Source organism: Protomyctophum parallelum (assembly GCF_964188405.1).
Source record: "Protomyctophum parallelum genome assembly, chromosome: 9".
Classification (NCBI taxonomy): domain Eukaryota; kingdom Metazoa; phylum Chordata; class Actinopteri; order Myctophiformes; family Myctophidae; genus Protomyctophum; species Protomyctophum parallelum.
In genome coordinates, this window is record NC_139706.1 from 6,504,237 (window position 1) to 6,526,888 (window position 22,652).

The following is a 22,652-nucleotide window of genomic DNA, read 5'->3' on the forward strand; positions in this document are numbered from 1 at the left end:
AATTAGTTTGCAGGATACAGGTACATAGATTCCTATGGACTTGTATCCAGGCCGGATGGATGAGAACCCAACTTTGTGGGTGATAATATTAGTAACGTTTCCACAGGACCCAGAATAAAAAATCTTGACTTCTCACTAACTTCTCCTGTCATACGGATAGCCTCTCTTAAGTTTAATAATAATGAATTGCATTTTTATGGCGCTTTTCTATGCACTACGTGCCTACTCAAAGCGCTTACAATGGTTCATTCATTCATACATTGGGAGTTTACTGTTGTTTGCTATTTGAAATGTGACTCACTGAGTGTTCTGAAGGAATGTGATTGGTGCACCTGGCTGACAAAGCCCAAAGTTGGTCCTGTGGTCCATTTGACCCTTGGCTCCAAATTTTAGGGTGTTTTGGTCATTAATTTTATAAAGACCCATTTTTGGGTGGAACATATGACATGGTATTCTCTGTTTACCTTAAACTTCAATGCCCTTACCTCAATGTAGAATGATATTTAGATATTTTGCCATCTGTTCAAACACCATATCCCATGTTTAGCTGTGATCTCATACATCTCTTTCTCCCCCTCTTTCCTGTTTTCTTAATCATTCTCATTTTTCAGATCCACCATTCAATCAATAATCAGTTCTATTGTTGTGGTATAGGGAAAGTCATTTGAGGTTTTCTACATTACAACACCTTGTTCAATTAATTAGGTACATTTATATAATTATTTGTGTTGCTAGTTGCTTAGCTTATGCTGCATTTTTTATTATTTTTCATATAAAAAAAAAAGGTTTTAATTGTTTTATTTTCACATTTTGGACATCCTAAATTCACCATTTCCCATTTTAATTAGGTTTATTTTGTTGACAACTTGACATTGTTTGTAAAAGGGCGGAGTTGATAGATAAAAAGGGTCTTGTCTGTTTACAAACTAATGTCCAGTGGTCAAGGTCTCATATTCTCCTGAACTTTGACCCAGGCCGGATTCATAATTGTCACCTTATGCTCCAGATCATCATTTTACTCTTAACCTACTGCCTGTTGTTCTCCTTATCATCTATAATGTCATGTCATTCATATGTTTATGGTCAAAATACGTTTTCATCTGTCCCATTTAAGATCGTGTTGACTCCTTATTCAGTCTCCATGGGGTCTGCCTTCAGCCACAAACTTTCAATACTGTAGGCGCTGTTTTTAATTTGATATGCAGCTGCTGTGTTATCAGTCTAGTTTGACGTTGGCCTAGTAACTTGGTGCAGGGAAAGAAGTTATCTACAGGTTGCCTCGCAACGCTTGCCTAGGCGCTGCCGCTCTCCAGGCTTCAATGGGCATCCCTGTGCGGGACAGAGGACATGAGCGCCATCATCATCTAGGCGTTGGACTAATGAGAGATTGCCAACACTGGTTTTGTCATCTGACATTGCGGACATGAAACATCTCCAGCCAATGAACTTGATATCAACAAATCTGACGTGATCTGCAGTATTTAGCCTGGAACAATACTGTGAAGTTCAGTTCAGTTCACTTCCGGAGTTCAGCTTCGGTGATTCATTTGGAATCAACAATTGATTATTCTAAATTATGATTGTAAATACTATTATTCTGAACCTGTAGCACATTCTCTATGAAATTGACTTTATACCGACTAAAATAATTGTTAAACCTTAAGCTCTTTCTGAACTTCATTTCATCCTGCCTCCAAATCATTTTTTAAGGTATGTTTCTAATTTTTGCTACAGTGATGGTCATTTAAAGGGCTATTCACTCATTTTCAAGGTAAATACAGCACGGTATTTAATTGCTCCCTGCTGGGTTATTTGAAGTTATAGAATGTACAGTATGTCTTTACAAATTATACAGTCCTTTCAAAGCTATCACTATTAAAGATGGATCCTATTTTTTATTATCCATCAGTTACTGTACGTATCGTCTCGCTATTAACACTTCTTATCAAATAAGACGTATGACGACGTAGTAATTAAGATTGAACATAAAATCTCCCTCATCTACTTTGCACTCTAGAGCCTTTATTTTGAAAGATTCCCCGGGGGCACCAGAAGTGTCCAAATGTATCGTTACAACCCCAATCTGAGAACCCATAAAAGAAAAGACAACCCGTCAAAATGAAAGGGAAAAACAGCGGCCTCTTTTTGATGGGAGTCAACAGTCTGTCTCGAGAGACTATTCCACCCCTATTATACCCTGTATGGCCGTCGGCAGAGGGCAGACAGGGTAGGGGTCGAAGGTTATGTTCTGCCTCTTTTGCACTAGGTATGTTGGTGTGTGTGTGTTTTTTAATGTTGTACGGGTCACTGTGTGCCTTTGTTGTCTTGTATTGTGTATTGTATTGTATTGTATCTGTATGCTGCAGGGCGGGTCCTTGGGGTCCATGACAAATTTCTCCCTTGGGAGACAAAATAAAGAAACCTTGAACCTTGACTGACCTCTGCTACCAATATGTTGTGCTGCATCTTCTTCCTGGACTTCATGATGCGAACAATGGCCGCTTCGATCTCGTGCTTGCGGTCGTCGTCCACTTTCTGCCGCGTCTCCTTCCTCTCCGGGTCAGACTCTCCCTGCTTGGCGGCCACTGAGAGAGAGAGAGAGACAGACAGAGAGAGAGAGAGACACACGACGACAACAAAGGACACGCAGCGCCCGTTACACACGCTGAGAGAACCGGGTCAGACTCGCCCTGCTTGGCGGCCACTGAGAGAGAGACGCACGGCGACAACAACGGACACGCACCGCTCGTTACACACGCCGAGAGGTGATGCACAGTGTAGAACCGAACCCCTAATTATTAGTTTAATGTGCAAACACCGTTTTCTCACTCGACAGTAAACAAACCAACAATACAGGATACGTGTATACGGGGCACATTTCTGCACATTTAAAAAATTGACAACTTAAGGACTTTTTAAGACCTTTTCAATAACGTTCAATAAAGAAATCAGAGGTGAGGTTATTTATTTTCGTTACCTGTGGAACCGAGTCAATCTAAATGCAGCTTCGGTACCCAGGCTTTTTTTTTCTCCGTTCGCAATTGACTCAAAAAGAAAAGCCTTTCCCATGGTTTGTCTTTCCCATTGGAAAATCTGCCACAGGAAACCCACTTCCTTGTATTTCGCTAACCAATAACAGTGCAGAGGCACGACGCTCCAAATGTGGTGATGCCAGTGTTCTCCGCTGTTTTCTACCAGGGGAGGGGAGGATGGGGGGGTACGTACAGATGGGTTAACCAATAGGATCCACTGCCTGTTTTCGAGCGGTCTGGCCTGTTCTGTTCTAGACCAGAAAGCACACAGGCTGGGCCAGGCTAAACAACTACCTCAATGTAATGCCTCAACTGCTACAATTACAACCGAGTGCATTTATTTTATTTTAATTTGGCACAGCATAAAAACAATACAATAAACTTACAAAAATATAGAAAAGGGAAAGTGCTATGATGATGGCAAGAAGCCCAAGGGGCTTATAGGAGCCAAAATAAATAAATCCAGTAAATTAGAAAATAGTATTTAAAATAAAACCTACAACATAGTTTCAGGGTGAGTGGTCCCCAGTTCAAATATAATTTCACACACATGCACACACACACACACACACACACACACACACACACACACACACACACACACACACACACACACACACACACACACACACACACACACACACACACACACACACACACACACACACACACACACACACACGGTCCCTCTTATCTGATTTACAATAGAAATAAGGTAAACCTACCCGTCTGGATCTTGACACGGTGCAGCTTGGAGGTAAACTGGTCGTTGACTGTAAACACGTGACCACTCTCGATCTCCTTGGACTTTGGCTCCTTGGTGAGAACTCTCTGCGTGGGTTTCCCGCACGCCAGAGACTGCAGCGCCCGGACCAGCTCCCTCTCTGGGATGTCCGTCTCCTGCTGGATCTCCTGGAACACAACAAAAAAGTTAGTTTATGTGGATGCAGACAGTGTTGTACCTCAAAGTGTGTTAGTTTATGTGGAGACAGTGTTGTACCTCAAAGTGTGTTAGTTTATGTGGAGACAGACAGTGTTGTACCTCAAAGTGTGTTAGTTTATGTGGAGACAGTGTTGTACCTCAAAGTGTGTTAGTTTATGTGGATGCAGACAGTGGTGTACCTCAAAGTGTGTTAGTTTATGTGGATGCAGACAGTGTTGTACCTCAAAGTGTGTTAGTTTATGTGGAGACAGTGTTGTACCTCAAAGTGTGTTAGTTTATGTGGATGCAGACAGTGTTGTACCTCAAAGTGTGTTAGTTTATGTGGAGACAGTGTTGTACCTCAAAGTGTGTTAGTTTATGTGGAGACAGTGTTGTACCTCAAAGTGTGTTAGTTTATGTGGAGACAGTATTGTACCTCAAAGTGTGTTAGTTTATGTGGAGACAGTGTTGTACCTCAAAGTGTGTTAGTTTATGTGGATACAGTGGTGTACCTCAAAGTGTGTTAGTTTATGTGGATACAGTGTTGTACCTCAAAGTGTGTTAGTTTATGTGGAGACAGTGTTGTACCTCAAAGTGTGTTAGTTTATGTGGATACAGTGTTGTACCTCAAAGTGTGTTAGTTTATGTGGAGACAGTGTTGTACCTCAAAGTGTGTTAGTTTATGTGGAGACAGTGTTGTACCTCAAAGTGTGTTAGTTTATGTGGAGACAGTGTTGTACCTCAAAGTGTGTTAGTTTATGTGGAGACAGTGTTGTACCTCAAAGTGTGTTAGTTTGTGGAGACAGTGGTGTACCTCAAAGTGTGTTAGTTTATGTGGAGACAGTGGTGTACCTCAAAGTGTGTTAGTTTATGTGGATACAGTGTTGTACCTCAAAGTGTGTTAGTTTATGTGGAGACAGTGGTGTACCTCAAAGTGTGTTAGTTTATGTGGAGACAGTGTTGTACCTCAAAGTGTGTTAGTTTATGTGGATACAGTGTTGTACCTCAAAGTGTGTTAGTTTATGTGGAGACAGTGTTGTACCTCAAAGTGTGTTAGTTTATGTGGAGACAGTGTTGTACCTCAAAGTGTGTTAGTTTATGTGGATACAGTGTTGTACCTCAAAGTGTGTTAGTTTATGTGGAGACAGTGTTGTACCTCAAAGTGTGTTAGTTTATGTGGAGACAGTGTTGTACCTCAAAGTGTGTTAGTTTATGTGGAGACAGTGTTGTACCTCAAAGTGTGTTAGTTTATGTGGAGACAGTGTTGTACCTCAAAGTGTGTTAGTTCATGTGGAGACAGTGTTGTACCTCAAAGTGTGTTAGTTTATGTGGAGACAGTGTTGTACCTCAAAGTGTGTTAGTTTATGTGGAGACAGTGTTGTACCTCAAAGTGTGTTAGTTTATGTGGAGACAGTGTTGTACCTCAAAGTGTGTTAGTTTATGTGGAGACAGTGTTGTACCTCAAAGTGTGTTAGTTTATGTGGACGCAGACAGTGTTGTACCTCAAAGTGTGTTAGTGCAGACAGTAAGTAGCCTTGGGCAGGAGCCTATCTGCTGTTTCTGTAGCGTGAGGCAGCTTGATGTACAAGTACACCCCCTGGACATGACGCTGATATGTCGCAGGGACTTATACCCCCAATCCAACCCTTGATGCCGAGTGTCAAGCAGGGAGGCACTGGGTCCCATTTTTACAGTCTTTGGTATGACCCGGCCGGGGATGGAACCCCGACCTCCCAGTTTCAGGGCGGACACTCTAACCACAAGGCCACTGAGCTGGATGCAGACAGTGGTGTACCTCAAAGTGTGTTAGTTTATGTGGAGACAGTGTTGTACCTCAAAGTGTGTTAGTTTATGTGGAGACAGTGTTGTACCTCAAAGTGTGTTAGTTTATGTGGAGACAGTGTTGTACCTCAAAGTGTGTTAGTTTATGTGGAGACAGTGTTGTACCTCAAAGTGTGTTAGTTTATGTGGAGACAGTGTTGTACCTCAAAGTGTGTTAGTTTATGTGGAGACAGTGTTGTACCTCAAAGTGTGTTAGTTTATGTGGAGACAGTGTTGTACCTCAAAGTGTGTTAGTTTATGAGGAGACAGTGTTGTACCTCAAAGTGTGTTAGTTTATGTGGAGACAGTGTTGTACCTCAAAGTGTGTTAGTTTATGTGGAGACAGACAGTGTTGTACCTCAAAGTGTGTTAGTTTATGTGGAGACAGACAGTGTTGTACCTCAAAGTGTGTTAGTTTATGTGGAGACAGTGTTGTACCTCAAAGTGTGTTAGTTTATGAGGAGACAGTGTTGTACCTCAAAGTGTGTTAGTTTATGAGGAGACAGTGTTGTACCTCAAAGTGTGTTAGTTTATGAGGAGACAGTGTTGTACCTCAAAGTGTGTTAGTTTATGAGGAGACAGTGTTGTACCTCAAAGTGTGTTAGTTTATGTGGAGACAGACAGTGTTGTACCTCAAAGTGTGTTAGTTTATGTGGAGACAGTGTTGTACCTCAAAGTGTGTTAGTTTATGTGGATACAGTGTTGTACCTCAAAGTGTGTTAGTTTATGTGGAGACAGACAGTGGTGTACCTCAAAGTGTGTTAGTTTATGTGGAGACAGTATTGTACCTCAAAGTGTGTTAGTTTATGTGGATACAGTGTTGTACCTCAAAGTGTGTTAGTTTATGTGGATACAGTGTTGTACCTCAAAGTGTGTTAGTTTATGTGGAGACAGACAGTGTTGTACCTCAAAGTGTGTTAGTTTATGTGGAGACAGTGTTGTACCTCAAAGTGTGTTAGTTTATGTGGATACAGTGTTGTACCTCAAAGTGTGTTAGTTTATGTGGAGACAGACAGTGGTGTACCTCAAAGTGTGTTAGTTTATGTGGAGACAGTATTGTACCTCAAAGTGTGTTAGTTTATGTGGATACAGTGTTGTACCTCAAAGTGTGTTAGTTTATGTGGATACAGTGTTGTACCTCAAAGTGTGTTAGTTTATGTGGATACAGTGTTGTACCTCAAAGTGTGTTAGTTTATGTGGATACAGTGTTGTACCTCAAAGTGTGTTAGTTTATGTGGAGAAAGTGTTGTACCTCAAAGTGTGTTAGTTTATGTGGAGACAGTGTTGTACCTCAAAGTGTGTTAGTTTATGTGGAGACAGTGTTGTACCTCAAAGTGTGTTAGTTTATGTGGAGACAGTGTTGTACCTCAAAGTGTGTTAGTTTATGTGGAGACAGTGTTGTACCTCAAAGTGTGTTAGTTTATGTGGAGACAGTGTTGTACCTCAAAGTGTGTTAGTTTATGTGGAGACAGTATTGTACCTCGAAGGTGGACTTGTCTCTGTTGTTGAACAGCATGAGGATGGTCATCTGGAAGGTGGACACCTGGAGGATGTGCTTCCTGGTGTTGGAGCCCGTCACCTGGGCCCCGCCCACCCCCACGGCCTCTGACCCATCGTCCTGGACCATGGGAATGCGCGCGCGCACACACACACACACACACACACACACACACACACACACACACACACACACACACACACACATGGTATATCAACTTATTGAAGTTTACATGGAATGATATATTTCTATCATCAACACAGGATCCTACCTACTTCCTTCATTGTTTTTTAATGGAAACACACAAAAAGAAACAGATCTTAGAAACTGATAGGAACAAATAAAATTAATATTTAAAAAAAACAACATGAGATCTTAGAAACTGATAGGAACAAATAAAATTAATATTAAAAAAAACAACATGACACCTCATCTCTATTGAAAACAGCTCATTCTTGTTGGGTTCACTTCACAGCAGTGAGTTGTCCTGTAACATGGAGCCATCTACTGGACATATCATGTAACAACAGCACACTAGTCACAATGTTATCAAACACACAGAATGCTACTGAAGGCTGCATTTCACCTGTTGAGACCTATCCACACATCTTAATGCTACTGAAGGCTGCATTTCACCTGTTGAGACCTATCCATACATCTTAATGCTACTGAAGGCTGCATTTCACCTGTTGAGACCTATCCACACATCTTAATGCTACTGAAGGCTGCATTTCGCATGCCGAGACCTATCCATACATCTTAATGCTACTGAAGGCTGCATTTCACCTGCCGAGACCTATCCATACATCTTAATGCTACTGAAGGCTGCATTTCGCATGCCGAGACCCATCCACACATCTTAATGGAAATTTACAATGTAGGCATTTATCAGACACTTTTAATCCAGAGTGATTTACCGTAAACTAGAACAACAACACATGGTAATACTTCAAATACACAGTAGTCATCAAGAATCATGCATAAGATAAGAACCTCAAATCCGTCAGTGGAATACCTATATAACGAAACTATGCGTATAAACTATATCGTGGTACGTTTACATAAAATGCATAAGTTGAGCCTTTCCATAGGCCTGTAAGGTCGCCGAGGCTAGTGCAAGTGCTATGGGCTAAGATGGAGTCTGAAGAGGTGGGCTTTCAGACAACTTTTGGAGCCAGGAGGGAGAAGAGTTTGGCCACACCTCATTTTATGAAAACGTGTTGGTCTGAAACTAGCAATGTATACCGTACATGTGAAAAATAAGGCGCAACGTGTTTGCGATTCAGCTCCATAGCCCTTTAACCCATTCTGACCGGGCACCCATTTTGGTGTCGGCATCATGTTATGCTTTAGCTATTGAAAAATAGCAGATCTACAAGCTCATATCGCGCCACCGAGTGGCGCGATACGAGCTTGTAGGTCTGCTATTTTTTGAAAAATCGAAGAACGACTGACATTTTTAGAATCTGATCTCAGGTCAGAATGGGTTCATCAGACCAGTGTGTGTCCCACATTTTTAGAATCTGATCTCAGGTCAGAATGGGTTCATCAGACCAGTGTGTGTCCAGTGGAAACCTCGTTATGAATCTGATCTCAGGTCAGAATGGGTTAAAAAGCACCACGTACCTTTTTGATTGGACCGTGGAAGGTTGCGTTGAGGTCTGCAGAACCCATGTGATGCTGCAGCGTGAGCTGTCTGCCGCTGTGCTTGGCCAGGTAGAACCTACAAACGCAACGGGAGGACAAGTATATAGTATAGTATAAAATAATGCTTAGAACACCCGTCCATTTAGACCTGGGAACGATTCTACAAATGTCTTATAAATCCTGACAGCTTTCAGAAAAATCCCATGTTTCTATATCAGTCATTCTTAAACATTTTTCATGTCAAGGACCCCCCAAAATTGTATGTAACTGATGATATTCACACGGCTGCCATCAGCAAGGTGATACAGAGGTGACACTTCCCATAGAGAACCCATTCATCCAAACAGAAAAGTCCTCTCTAATTACATTACACAAGGTCAAAATCACCAACATTGCAGCTGTAGGGAAAGCTTGAATGATCCTCTTTCAATCTGTTTTTGTTTAATAAAAATCCACATAGACATTTTATGAGCTACTTCCCGTCAAGAAATTCCTTGCAGATGATTATTTTAGTAGCTCATAAAAATGTCTACGGTGGATTTTTATGAAACAAACACTTTACAGATTGAAAGAGGATAATTGGCGCACTACGAGCGCCTGGGCCTGGGCCGTGGCTTCAGTGGTCCAGGCACCTAATCCAGTCTGGCAGTGTGCCGCGGGTTCGACTCCCGATCCCGACGGCCTTTACTGCATGTCACCCCCCCCCCCCATCTCTCTCCCCATTTCATGTCAGCCTACTGTCTATCCCTCCTTAACCCATTCTGACCGGGCACCGATTTTGGTGTTAGCATCATGTTATGCTTTATCTATGGAAAAATAGCAGATCTACAAGCTCATATCGCGCCACCGAGTGGCGCGATACGAGCTTGTAGGTCTGCTATTTTTTTGAAAAATCGAAGAACGACTGACATTTTTTAGAATCTGATCTCAGGTCAGAATGGGTTCATCAGACCAGTGTGTGTCCGGCGGAAACCTCGTATGAATCTGATCTCAGGTCAGAATGGGTTAAAACATATATAAAATAAACGCAAAAGCCACAAAAAAAAAACATAAAAAAGTGGTATGATGAGAGACTGACCGTCGGAACACCTCAAAGGCGTGGCGTGGCGAGGGGGGGATGCTGCACTTGGGCGTGGCAGACTGCGTGGGCCAGTACCCCGTCGTGAGCACGCGCACGATCAGGTCAACGCCGTTCAACGACAGCTGGGGATTGGACAACACAAATCAACGACAGCTGGGAATTGGGACGACACAAATCAACGACAGCTGGGAATTGGGACGACACAAATCAACGACAGCTGGGAATTGGACGACACAAATCTTGTTGGTTCATTGCAGGTGAGACGGAAGGGGCGTGCCAGTGACTGACAAATGACAATTTACAATTTAGGCATTGTAAGCAGACGCTCTTAATCCAGAGTGATTTACAGTAAGCAAGAACAACACATGGTAATACATCAAATACATAGAAATATAGTCATCAAGGATCATAAGTAAGACAAGGAAGCTAAGAACCTAACATCCGTCTTAACAGTAGAATATCTGTACAAGGAAACTGTATTCACTATATAGCAGGGGAAGGCAACTTTGACGATGGAGAGGGCCACTATATTTCCACTCACTCCAGATGGCCATGTCTTAGTGTCTACTCATAATAGTATAATAAGTTCAGCCGTTTGCATATAGGGACTCACCCCGGTGGTCTGCAGATGATTCCTGAACTCGTCCATGGTGGTGTTGGAGATGCTCATGTCGCGGAACATTCCTTCCAGTTTGGAGGTGAACTGACAGCCGCACTCCGTCTGAGCATTGGGAGAGAACAGCAGGATTACATATTAAGACAGTGGTTTTCAACGCTAGTCCTAACAAGGTCCATTATTCATTCTCCATTTGAGCCACGGAAAACACAGTTTGACGGCACATAGCCTCTCAGACTCAATACTTAGAATATGTTGTTGAAAACACAGTTTGATGTCACTTAGTCTCTCAGACGCAAGACTTAGTATATGCTGTTGTCGTTGAATAACATTCTGTCCATAATTCCATGCTGTATTGATGTTGGTAGCATTAGGAGAGATACCAGGCAAACGATCAAAATATAAATTATTCTACTTATTCTCTAATTGTGTAGATTTTTTGTGAAGAAGTGTAAATTCTTTCCGCTGCCGGCCAGATTAGAAACCGGAAAAACGGTACCACTCCCACTCGGCTAGCACATTTAGACCGGAGGACAATTCTACAGATGCCTTCTAAATCATGACAATTTTCTGAAAATCCCATGTTTCGTTTCTCAAACATTTTCATCTCAAGGACGCCCAAAATTATATGTAATTGGCCGCCGATCCCCATCTGAAAATATGTTGTTCCAGGGACCTCACTAGAAGCAAAGATTCGAGTTAAAAACGTTCGCTCTGAAAGAATATATATATATTCAAAGATTTGCACCACATTTTCTCGCTATGAGCTTGTAGATCTGCTATTTATCAATAGCTAAAGTATAACATAATTCTTAAAACGCCAAAAGATGGGTTCCCGTTCAGAATGGGTTCCCGTTCACCTTGAGCTTGGAGATCATGTTTTTCTCCGAGTCGTCCGAGACGCTCTTGTTGGTGAGCAGCCTGCGGGCCAGGTGCTGCTTGTAGTACCGCTCAAACACGTCCTTCTCCTGCATGAAACGGAACAGAACCATGGCCTTGTCCAGGATGGACTCCACCTCCTGCTCTGTCAGCTGATCAAACACATCAAACACCACAACGTTAACCCATTTAGACCTGACGTCTTTTTGGAGTGGAGGCTCCACTTCCGCTTTATATTTGACTCATGATAGAACTTCCGTTGCTCCAGACTGTATGATGGAAGCATTTGGAGGCAACAGTCTGGTAACGCGAGACTAGCTTGTCGTCTATATGTGAACAGGGCGAGGTACTACTCACCCCTTTGACTCCCTTCTTCAGCTTGTCGTCTATATGAACAGGGAGAGGTACTACTCACCCCTTTGACTCCCTTCTTCAGCTTGTCGTCGATGAACAGGGAGAGGTACTCGGGCGAGCGCGAGTTGAGGTTCAGGAAGTACTCGAAGTCGCCGGCGATGGTCTGCTTGAAGAGGCGGTCGTTGCCGAAGGATTCCAGGAGGAAGCGGTCGAAGCGAATCTTCAGGTCCAGGAGGCCCTGTTTGTGGAGGACGGGAGGAAGACAACCAGCGGACAGAGTGTTGACGAAGCTGTCTGTCTAGTGGCAGTTGAAGAGTAGACGCCATGCATACATTGACAGCAGATAAGGGCCGATTCATACTCCTATTTTACCACTGTTTCGGCGCTGTAGTGCCGAAATTATTTCGGCTCGTCAGACCTTTTCAGTAGAACCGAAGAGACGACTTTAGGACGGTACCCGCCCCCCCGAAACCTCAAATGACGTCACATTTTAGGCACTACAGAGCCGAACCGACTTTTATTCGTCTCTAAAATAGGAGTATGAATCGGCCCTAAGAGCACTCCCTCAGGTAGGAGCTCATAATAACAATAATAATAATAATAATAACCTGGATGTAGTCAACAGGGTTCTTGCCCTCTCCCTCCTCTGACACCAGAGCCTTGCCCTGTTCCCTCAGGTAGGAACTCATACACTCACACATGGTCTTCAGGCCGTTGGGCACTCTGCTGAACAGCTTGTACATGCACGCCAGGTCTGAGGAAGAGAGAGAGCACAGACACACACGCAAGTACGCACGCACGCACGCGGACACAAACACACATACGTTAGAAACTCATGACTACCATTGAGCAGTTGTCCATCATGGTGGGTGAGTTGCGTTACGTGGAATATATAAAAGCAAATCACACTCATGATTTAAGTTTATTTCCCCCGTAAGTTTTGACAACAGAGGCACGTTGTCCGACTACTAACCCTATAATTAACCTAACCTCAGTTAACCGGTCACGCAAGTAATCATAATAAGGGAGTTCGAACTACTTCCCTCTGGTAGACGTAAAGCTAACCGTAACATTTTTATTTAATTCCTTCATACCAAATGCCATTAAAGCACTAAATGATACCATGTCTCGCTAGATGTGTTGTTTTTTCAATGTATTTGCCACTGTTGTCCTGCACTTTTTTTGCCATGAGAAAATAATTGTGTAAGTGTTGTTGCTGTTGTTGTAACTGTTTGTTTTTTTACTGTTGAGACAGAAGACAAATTTCCACACGTGGACTGGCGGTAGGCAGTCAGTGATGCATATAGCCTACATCCATAGACTCACTACAGGGAGTCAGTGATGCATATAGCCTACATCCATAGACTCACTACAGGGAGTCAGTGATGCATATAGCCTACATCCATAGACTCACTACAGGGAGTCAGTGATGCATATAGCCTACATCCATAGACTCACTACAGGGAGTCAGTGATGCATATAGCCTACATCCATAGACTCACTACAGGGAGTCAGTGATGCATATAGCCTACATCCATAGACTCACTACAATGAGCATATAGCCTACATCCATAGACTCACTACAATGAGAAAGGACGCAATCATGGTCACCCTCCGGGGGTCTTGGGATGCAATACTGTACTCAGTACTGTACTCTAACGTCGTTGAAGTAGGACTCAATCAGAGCTGCAGACTCACTCCCAATCTTCCGCCGTAGTCTGAAACCTCTTCAGACTCTATCTTAGCCCGTAGCACTTGCCCTAGCCACAACGACCTTACAGGCACATGCAAAGGCTCAACTTTGGTAACTTAGATAACATTTCATTCAATCAACATTTTAAATTGTCTAATATATATTTTTATCCCACGATTTTGTAACCCATTTTTCACCCCTGTGTCAATCATCTAATGTGATCCTGGGCTCTACACACCCTCCACCAACCTAGTCCCCATATATGGGGGACAAGGGGAGAGCAACAGACTTGAACTCATGCTTCCTTCATGCCTGAGTGTCCAAGTTGCTCCTTTACACCTGACAGGGGGGAGTTTCCCTGGTTGGACGTAGTGCGTGGAAGGAACACGTTATTCCAACCAGTTCCTTTCCCCTCCATCAGGCGCCCCGGCTGGCCAGGGGGAGGCAGTTTAGTGACCAGGATTACTGCATGTTTTTTGTGAGGGTAACTACCCTAAGGGACACGGGGAGAACATGCAAACTCCACACAGAAAGGCCCTTTCGCCAACCCCGCCTTCGGGTATGGGCACTGATGACGCGGAGGAGGAAACACGCCGCCAGCACGCACAGCGTCCCGAGCGGGAATCGAACCCAGGACCTTCTAGCTGTGAGGCGACAGCACTACCGACTGTGCCACCGTGACCCCAGAATGGGTTAAATTGAAGCGGGCGGCGGCACCGACCTTCCGTCTTGCCGTTCTTGAGCATGTGCACCAGGCCAGAGTTCTCCATGTCCACGATGGTCTTCATGTGCTTGGAGATGAGCTGGCGCTCCACCACCTTCACGATGGGCTCCTCCGTGGTCAGGTCCAGGCAGTGCACCACCCTCTCCATCTCCTCCTTGATGCGAGCCTCCACCTTCTTGATGTACACGCTGGCGCTGTTCTCGCCCAGGAACTTCTGGCTCTCCATCTGCCAGAGAGAGACAGTGGTGGAAAGTAACCAAGTACATTTACATAATTAAGCATACTGTAGATATTTTAAAAAAAGCCTGCTGCAGTTCATTGGAGCGGACGCGTCTCCAGCGAAAGCGGGAGTCAAGCGGAAGTGCAGAAAGCATGCTGCTCAAGTGACTATTGGCCAATCACAGCGCGTCTTTTCCGGGACTTATAAATTCAATCCAAGGGATCTTTATTGTCATGCGAAAACAAACGTTTACATAGCCTCTGATTGGCCTATACCGAATGTCCCCTTCTGTGACGCACGCAGAAGCTTGGCAATAGAGGGTATGTGCGTGGCATCACGCCTACTGAGTGGCAAAACATCTACTTTCTGGCCTCGACAGCCCATACATGCAAACAGAAAAGTCCTTTCTGATCGCATTAAACAACGTTAAACAATGTTAAACTCACTTTGCATGTTGCTTTGCCACTCGATTTGTCATTCGATTTGCCATTCACTTTAAGCATGCGCATACACTCTATTAAGCTTCGCAAGGAATCTCGGGAAAGCTTGCCTTTTCTCGTGATTCACACGCCCCAGAGCCGAAGGAGGGGTCCGCGGCCAATTACATATATATTTATCCTTGACATGAAATAGTTTGAGAACCACTGGCATAGAAAAAACATTTAGAAGCCTTTTTTTTTCTTTTTAGAATGGGCCTCAGGTCTGAATGGGTAAAAGCCAGCGTTTCTCAGAGCTCTCGGGTTCAGAAGCAGGAGGTTCAGCCAACAGACCTGGAAGAACTCGGCCGACATCTCCAGGAACGGAGCCTCAAAGTCCTCTTCATAAACCGACCTCCCTTCCAGGCCGAGGATCATCAACATCTGGCAGGCATTCCTGATGGCGCCCCTGGTGGACACAAAGACAAACTGCACCAATTAGCAGGAATACAACAATGACAAAAGCGATAATGGCGACGATAAAGCTGCGGTCCGGAAGTTATTTTAGGATTAAACAATACAATACAGTCATGTGACTGTTTCCCAAACTGTGGTGTGTGCACCTCCTGTGGTGCACGAGTAGTTTCTAGGGGGTGCGTGACATGAAAAGGGTAATGATGGTGCTATGGTTTTATTTTAAATATATGGACATATTGTGCCAATATAGACCAGGATGGATTACTGTATGTTTTTTGTAAGGCTATACCCTCACAAAATAACATTTCATAAAATACAAAGTGAGAGAGGATACCCCTGTTGTTTTGTCTATGGAATATTATTGTGTTTAATTTGAAACAGAAAGGTACCGTGTCTCGTTAAAACACTTGCCTTCACTGACTTAATGTATAAAATGATATCTTCCTCCTCTTCCCTCTCAGCCTTCCTACTCTCTCAATTAAAATGACCATGTAGTAATGTCTACTTCAACCAACCTCAAAGTTCACTTTGAGAACGACTGACATCGAAAACTGTCATGATTTAGAAGACATTTTTAGAATCTGATCTCAGGTCAAAATGGGTTAAAAGTCAGACAGATATTTTGTGAAGCCACTAAGGAAATCGGGACATCCTGAAAGTTCATATAATGGCCTGTTGTGGTGCTGTCATTGGGCCCAAAAAACCCCATAGCTCCATAGAGTACCATGTATTTGGGCCCAACTTCACCTAGACTGTATTACCTTAAATAAACATGGTCATGAATACTTTATGCTTCCAGTCACTAGTTTAAAGTCTCATTTCTCATGTCATAATATTCTTTTTGGAAAACTATGGTCCCATTTATTTAAAAAATGACCATAAAGTAGCGTATGTTCTGAGGGGCGTGGCTACCGTTACAGTCTATGATCGGGAGCCACCCCCCGTTCGAGTCAAAATAAAAACCAACTAAGAAGAAGGGGGGGGAAGTCCCTCCTCGTTGTCTGGGCCATCCAATGGCGAGCTGGGCCCAAACGGATCTACAAACATGGCGACATACAGTTCAAGGACTGACAGGCTTCATTTTACGTCCATATAAGACCCGGAGAACGCTTTGTCCATATTTTTTAAAGGTCTATGGTTAAAACAGGGCCATGGGCCAGCCTACCTGTCCACCACCTCGCCCTTCCTCTGTCTTTAACCCATTCTGACCGGGCACCCATTTTGGTGTTGGCATCATGTTATGCTTTAGCTATTGAAAAATAGCAGATCTACAAGCTCATATCGCGCCACCGAGTGGCGCGATACAAGCTTGTAGGTCTGCTAATTTTTTTTTAATCGAAGAACGACTGACATTTTTAGAATCTGATCTCAGGTAAGAATGGGTTAATCAGACCAGTGTGTGTCCAGTGGAAAACTCGTATGAATCTGATCTCAGGTCAGAATGGGTTAAAACAGGGCCGCGGGCCAGCCTACCAGTCCACCACCTCGCCCTTCCTCTTTACAACAGGGCCGCGGGCCAGCCTACCTGTCCACCACCTCGCCCTTCCTCTTTACAACAGGGCCGCGGGCCAGCCTACCTGTCCACCACCTCGCCCTTCCTCTTTACAACAGGGCCGCGGGCCAGCCTACCTGTCCACCACCTCGCCCTTCCTCTGTCTTTAAAACAGGGCCGCGGGCCAGCCTACCTGTCCACCACCTCGCCCTTCCTCTCGCGGGAGATCATGTCCAGCAGCGTGGTGCGCAGGTGGTCCCTGATGCAGCCGTAGCGGACCACCTGGTCCCGGTAGATGATCAGGCCCAGGTTGTACACGTTCTCCACGTTGTTCTGCTGCACGTACACGCGGTCCTGGGAAGGGGGGGGGGGGGGGGGTCACAGCATGACACAAACATGTTAATTCTCCCGTCTTACTTTCATTCTGGGTTTCCCCGGCGTGTGGAGACACCGGAGACCGCCTTGTAAGGTAATGTTGGCAATAGCTCACCATATTTAACTTTCGCCAGAAAATGTCGGGTGCGATAGTAAAAATCACACCCGTGTGAACTGAGTGGTGCAACTCCCCTCTCTCCCCCCCCCCCCCCCCCCCCCCCTCCTCCTCTCTCTCTCTCATTAGCAGGCAACACTGTCTCTCTCTCTCTCTCTCTGTTTCTGGCACAACAGCGCCCCTACTGGTACTCATAGTCATACGGGTGCTCATTAACGTCACATAGGTAGTCACATAGGTGAACCAACACATAGGTGAACATTGCTGTTCCTTGGAGTGGTTGCACCACTCAAAAATCACAAATGAGATCCAACCTCGGATGGATCGTCGTCAGCGCTGACAGCTCAAGAAGATCCTACTTTTAATGGGACACTATGGGACGCACGCAAAGTTGATTGTCAGCTAAAACGGCGAGAATTCTCGTAGTTGGCTGGCCAGGGGTAGTTTAAAGACCAGGATTGTTATTGACTTATCGAGCCAGGTTCTTATCGAGCCCACTATCGAGCATTTTCTATTATTATTTTTTAATCGTGAAAACATGTGCAAATCCTTGAATATATATTTTTTAACTCATATCTTTGCTTCTGGGAGGTCCCTGGAACAACATATTTTCAGATGGGGGTCGGCAGCCTAATGTCCGTCCCGTCCGTCTCTGCTTGCACCCCCCTCCCCCCCACCATACAACAGGACGCGCAGCTAAAACAAAAAGGTTAAAAGAATATATAATAATCCCCCCCCCCCCCCGCTTCAGATCTTTTGAAAATCACGTGATCGGCGCCACTTTCCGCAGTACGGTGTGAATGCACGGTGTGGTCTGGGGCAAGTGGAAACCCCGAGGCGCCACCTCATTCCAGCCGCTACGCCATTGTCCCGTCTCTACTTCCGCTAGCCCGGTCCAAGTGAAAGGTTGGACATATTTAAGTCTGTGCAGAAACAATGAGAGGAGGAAGTGGGTTGTACAACCTTCCAACTGCACGCACACACAGCGCACTACCCCTACACTGAGATACACACACAGACACACACACACACACACACACACACAGTAAAAATGGTCAGGTCAAGCCTCCTCCTATCGATTTTAAAACGCTTCCTCTGCCAAGGTTAAGTTCAAGGTTCAGATATTTGACACCAAGCTTTTCAGCCACAATCATGTCTTATTTTGAAGGGCCCAAAACACTGATCCGGTGAACCGGAAGCAATAATTGGTTATTTTGTACCCAAGAGCAAAATATCAAGAGGGTCCAACTTTGCTTTACTTCCCTATTATCTGCGTGAGCCGAGAGGTGGGCGGACACATTGTTAGGATACGGGAAGAATGTTGGAGTCTATTCATTTCCAATGTGAACACAGCTTATGAACCATTCCTTAGCTCCATGGTCACTGAACTAATAATAGTAATATACTAATAATATAAGGCTAATAAGGCTTCTTTTAGCGAGACAAATCAGGAGAAAATCTACTTGTACTTTATCGACCTCTCTTTATCCCAGCAACAAACTCTCGCGAGATTTGAGAGGAGTCCGGAAGACTCTCTCTGTCCATCTGCAATTTGACAGACGACACATAGGGGGCTCTGGCCCCCCATATTTAAGATGAGAATATGAAAAGTGAAATGAATGGACATATTAAAATGTGTGTTCCAATTCTTAATAATAATATAATTTCCCATAACGGTCTTAAACTCTTGCTTGATGGGGGCTGATTTTGGGAAATAGGAATCATGACAATTGCCATATAATCGCTCTCAATGCTCAGCCTGGGAGAGGGTAGGGAGGGGGAGGGTGGTGGGGAGGTCGAGGGAGAAGCATATAAACACTAAGGTATCGATTAATTTAATGTAGCCTACTTAGTAGATGAACACTCTAATTACCACCTGTTCTTCACTGACAAACTCATTAGAGACTGCCGACTCATGTAAACCTATTTCAAACAGTGCGAGTTAACTATAGAATAGAGTCCATTTAAGGAATGCCCATCTCTTGTTACTCCTGAAACTCTGTACACTGCTGAAAGTATAAACATGTGTGTGGGACATGTGTGTAGGGAGGGCTGAGGGAAGCTCAGTCTCTCTCCGGTGTGATGACATATATACAATGAAATAATGGAGTTTGAATGCTGATGGTTGAGTCCTGCTTCTTCCTGATGTTGTTTACTTACTAATAGTAATATCAGAAGCTGCCAGAACAACGCCTACTGTATTTAGGAGACCATTTGTAGGCTTTGTGTACCATTTCGCCTCTAGTGGCTCCAATGAAGTTCACCCATCTTTACAAATAAATACTCTTTGTGTGTACTCACCATGTACATGAGGATGTGTACTCACCATGTACATGAGGATGTGTTCTCATGTACATGATGATGTGTACTCATGTACATGAGGATGTGTACTCATGTACATGAGGATGTGTACTCATGTACATGAGGATGTGTACTCATGTATGTACTCACCATGTACATGAGGATGTCTCGGATCATGACCATGGCCGTCTGGTGGTCGTTCCACGCCTGGTTGAGCGTCTGCAGGAAGTTGTTGTTGAGGGCGTTGAGGACATCTTCCCGTACCTTCGAGAGGTGGTCCACACACAAACACACACACAAACAAACACACACACACACAATGCAAAGGAATACGTTTGTAACAATCGCCCTATGTGTCTTAAGGCAAATTATTAACTAAGGAAAAATAAACAACAGGATCGTAGGAATATGGTTTATATTATTCATATAGAGATGCAGCAAGTGTGTACTGTCAAACAACCGATGTACACTTAAATCAATGCACTTGACAAAGTGCGTCTGTCCCTGTCACTCTCCCTATACCATAAAGAAATGAACAGGTAAACAAACTGAAATCAACAAACAATTCTCATTCAAAACCCCTCCCTCCCCAAACAAGTCCCGACGCTCTCTGCGTCCTGCGCCACAACGTTTACAACAAACAAACAAAACAATCAACCACCCAAAGTCAAGTGTGCAAAACCGCGCTTTGTAGAATTAAATAAATAATAAAGTCCGTGTCCTCTTCCTTAATTGGACGCGGCGCACCCGCGATAGTCTTTAGCAGTTCTTTAGCCAAAACAAAGAGCTCCTCCGTTCTGATTGACTAAACAAACAAATGGGGTATTCCAACAGAAAGCTTTTGGTTCGATCTCACCGGTATGGGTAGTTCTAACTCCGTTGGTAGAAACCCATCGGCCATGCAGATTCCAATCCAAACGCCGATCACCCGACGGCAGCTGCAATTAAGCGGTTGCTCAATTCCCCGACGGTCCCGACAGTTCTGTTGTTAAAGGCTGCAGATAGCGCGATCAAACTTCGTTCGTTAATCCGACTGCTACCTGGCGCTCCTCTTCCCCCGTGTAGGCCTACACACTCATTCCCTATGTTTTCCCCCTGTTCCCCGTGTGTCACTTCCTCCCTATGTAACCTTGTGTGGGTGGCGACATCAGTCTCTGTCACCTGTCACTCATCACTGTCCGATTACATTACCATTCTTGTGAATAGGAGAGAATACTATATCACACACAGTCAGCATCACACGTTATATTTCTTTTCATAAATGATAACATGCATAAGAAGGAAACCAAAGTAGAAAAACATTACAATGTGCTTCGTCACAAGTTGATTAGTGCATTTATATAGCGCTTTTATCCAAAGCACTTTACATAGATTACATTAACACACACTTTCATACACCGATGGCGGAGGAAACCAAGCAAGTCACCAACCAGCCTCTCCAGCTGATCCAAAATGCAGCAGCTCGCTTGGTCTTCAACCAGCCAAAATTCTCACATGTCTCCCCCCTGCTCCGCTCCCTCCACTGGCTCCCGGTCGCTGCCCGCACAGAATACAAAACTCTGATGCTGGCATTCAAAGCAACCAAAGGTATGGCTCCCCCATATCTTACAAGTATGATTGAACCCTACAAACCCTCCCGCGCACTCAGATCAGCCAACGCAGGGAAACTGGAAGTACCCTCACTAAAAACGCCGGGACAACGCTCCACACGTCCCAAACTCTTCTCCCTTCTGGCTCCAAAACTGTGGAATGCACTTCCCATTGCAGTCAGAACTGCAGCATCACTCCCAATCTTCCGCCGTAGCCTGAAAACCCACCTTTTCAGACTCCATCATGGCCCATAGCACTTACCCTAACCCCTTAGATAGCATTTCTGTTGGCTTAGATAGCATTTGACACAGACTTATAGCATGTTATGTAGACAGCACTATAATTGTATTGTATATAGTCATAGCACGCCATAGTACATATGTATAGCATAGTAGTGAATATGTATAGTTTATTATGTATAGTGTATGTATAGTTTCATCATATAGATATTCCACTGTTACCTTCTTAGCTTACGCATGTTTCATGATAAATGCTTTTATGTGATGTATTCCCATGCTTTTGTTCTTGCCTAAATGTAAGTCGCTCTGGATTAAGAGCGTCTGCTAAATGCCTAAATTGTAAATTGTAACCAGCACATCGGGAGGAATTAGGGGTTCAGAGTCTTGCTCAAGGACCCTTCGACACTAAAGCCACATTCCAATACCCAAAATATCGGCCACTCGCTCACGCACACTCAATCACTCCAGCATGTAAAATTAGAATGATTCTAGCGATGCTGGATGCATTATAAAGTAAACTAAGGGTCATTCGATGTTGTCCCAGACCATCTAGGACTTTTATAAAAGGTCATCCAATGTCGCCCTAGGCATAGAATTAGTTAATAACTCTCCTGGCGTATGCATTTTGGGCATTTCATCATACATAGGTGAAAATGTATTACTCATGAATTTCGTGTGGAAACATATTATCGTTCCAAAGAGCTTTCCATTTGACAGTATAAATCTGACCAAATGCAAACGTTCAAGATAAAGCATGCAACTGCATTAAATAAATGCACCCATCTGACAAACCTCCTGGGTTTTGATTGACGATGACATTGATTGGATTAATATTTCAGGGAGGCCCGAGTGTTAAGATGAAGACTCTATAATTAAGCATGAGGCCAGTTGGCTGACATTCAAAATGTGACATGTGTTGAAATATTCTATCATAGACATGGCATGTCTTCACAATGAAGTAAATTTGATTTCCCGAGCCACCTATAAAGAGTGCAAACGAGTCCATCGGGACAGTGCCAAAAAGATTCCTTGTGCATGTTGTCAGCAGGCCAAGGAAGTAAATCATTGGCCTACCTTGGCCTGTCACAAATCACTACACAATCGTTAATCTCAATTATTTGAACGACAAAGAAATCGTACAGTAAAATGTCATAATTGTG

The 22,652-nt window shown here is 44.0% G+C and overlaps 1 protein-coding gene across 1 annotated transcript in view; it reads right to left on the reverse strand.

Annotated features, from left to right (window-relative positions):
- Nucleotides 1-22,652, reverse strand: part of LOC310864259 (cullin-3-like) — a 42,229-nt gene that overhangs the window by 9,940 nt on the left and 9,637 nt on the right. The window contains exons 3-15 of the mRNA XM_083772880.1: nucleotides 19,814-19,927; nucleotides 17,066-17,226; nucleotides 15,258-15,372; nucleotides 14,265-14,493; nucleotides 12,459-12,604; nucleotides 11,912-12,088; nucleotides 11,478-11,648; nucleotides 10,615-10,722; nucleotides 9,999-10,123; nucleotides 8,900-8,996; nucleotides 7,256-7,393; nucleotides 3,758-3,944; nucleotides 2,440-2,585 (exon numbers count right to left, since the gene is read on the reverse strand). Coding sequence (XP_083629006.1) covers nucleotides 2,440-2,585; nucleotides 3,758-3,944; nucleotides 7,256-7,393; nucleotides 8,900-8,996; nucleotides 9,999-10,123; nucleotides 10,615-10,722; nucleotides 11,478-11,648; nucleotides 11,912-12,088; nucleotides 12,459-12,604; nucleotides 14,265-14,493; nucleotides 15,258-15,372; nucleotides 17,066-17,226; nucleotides 19,814-19,927 — 1,914 coding nt within the window. The remainder of the gene's footprint in view (nucleotides 1-2,439; nucleotides 2,586-3,757; nucleotides 3,945-7,255; nucleotides 7,394-8,899; nucleotides 8,997-9,998; nucleotides 10,124-10,614; nucleotides 10,723-11,477; nucleotides 11,649-11,911; nucleotides 12,089-12,458; nucleotides 12,605-14,264; nucleotides 14,494-15,257; nucleotides 15,373-17,065; nucleotides 17,227-19,813; nucleotides 19,928-22,652) is intronic.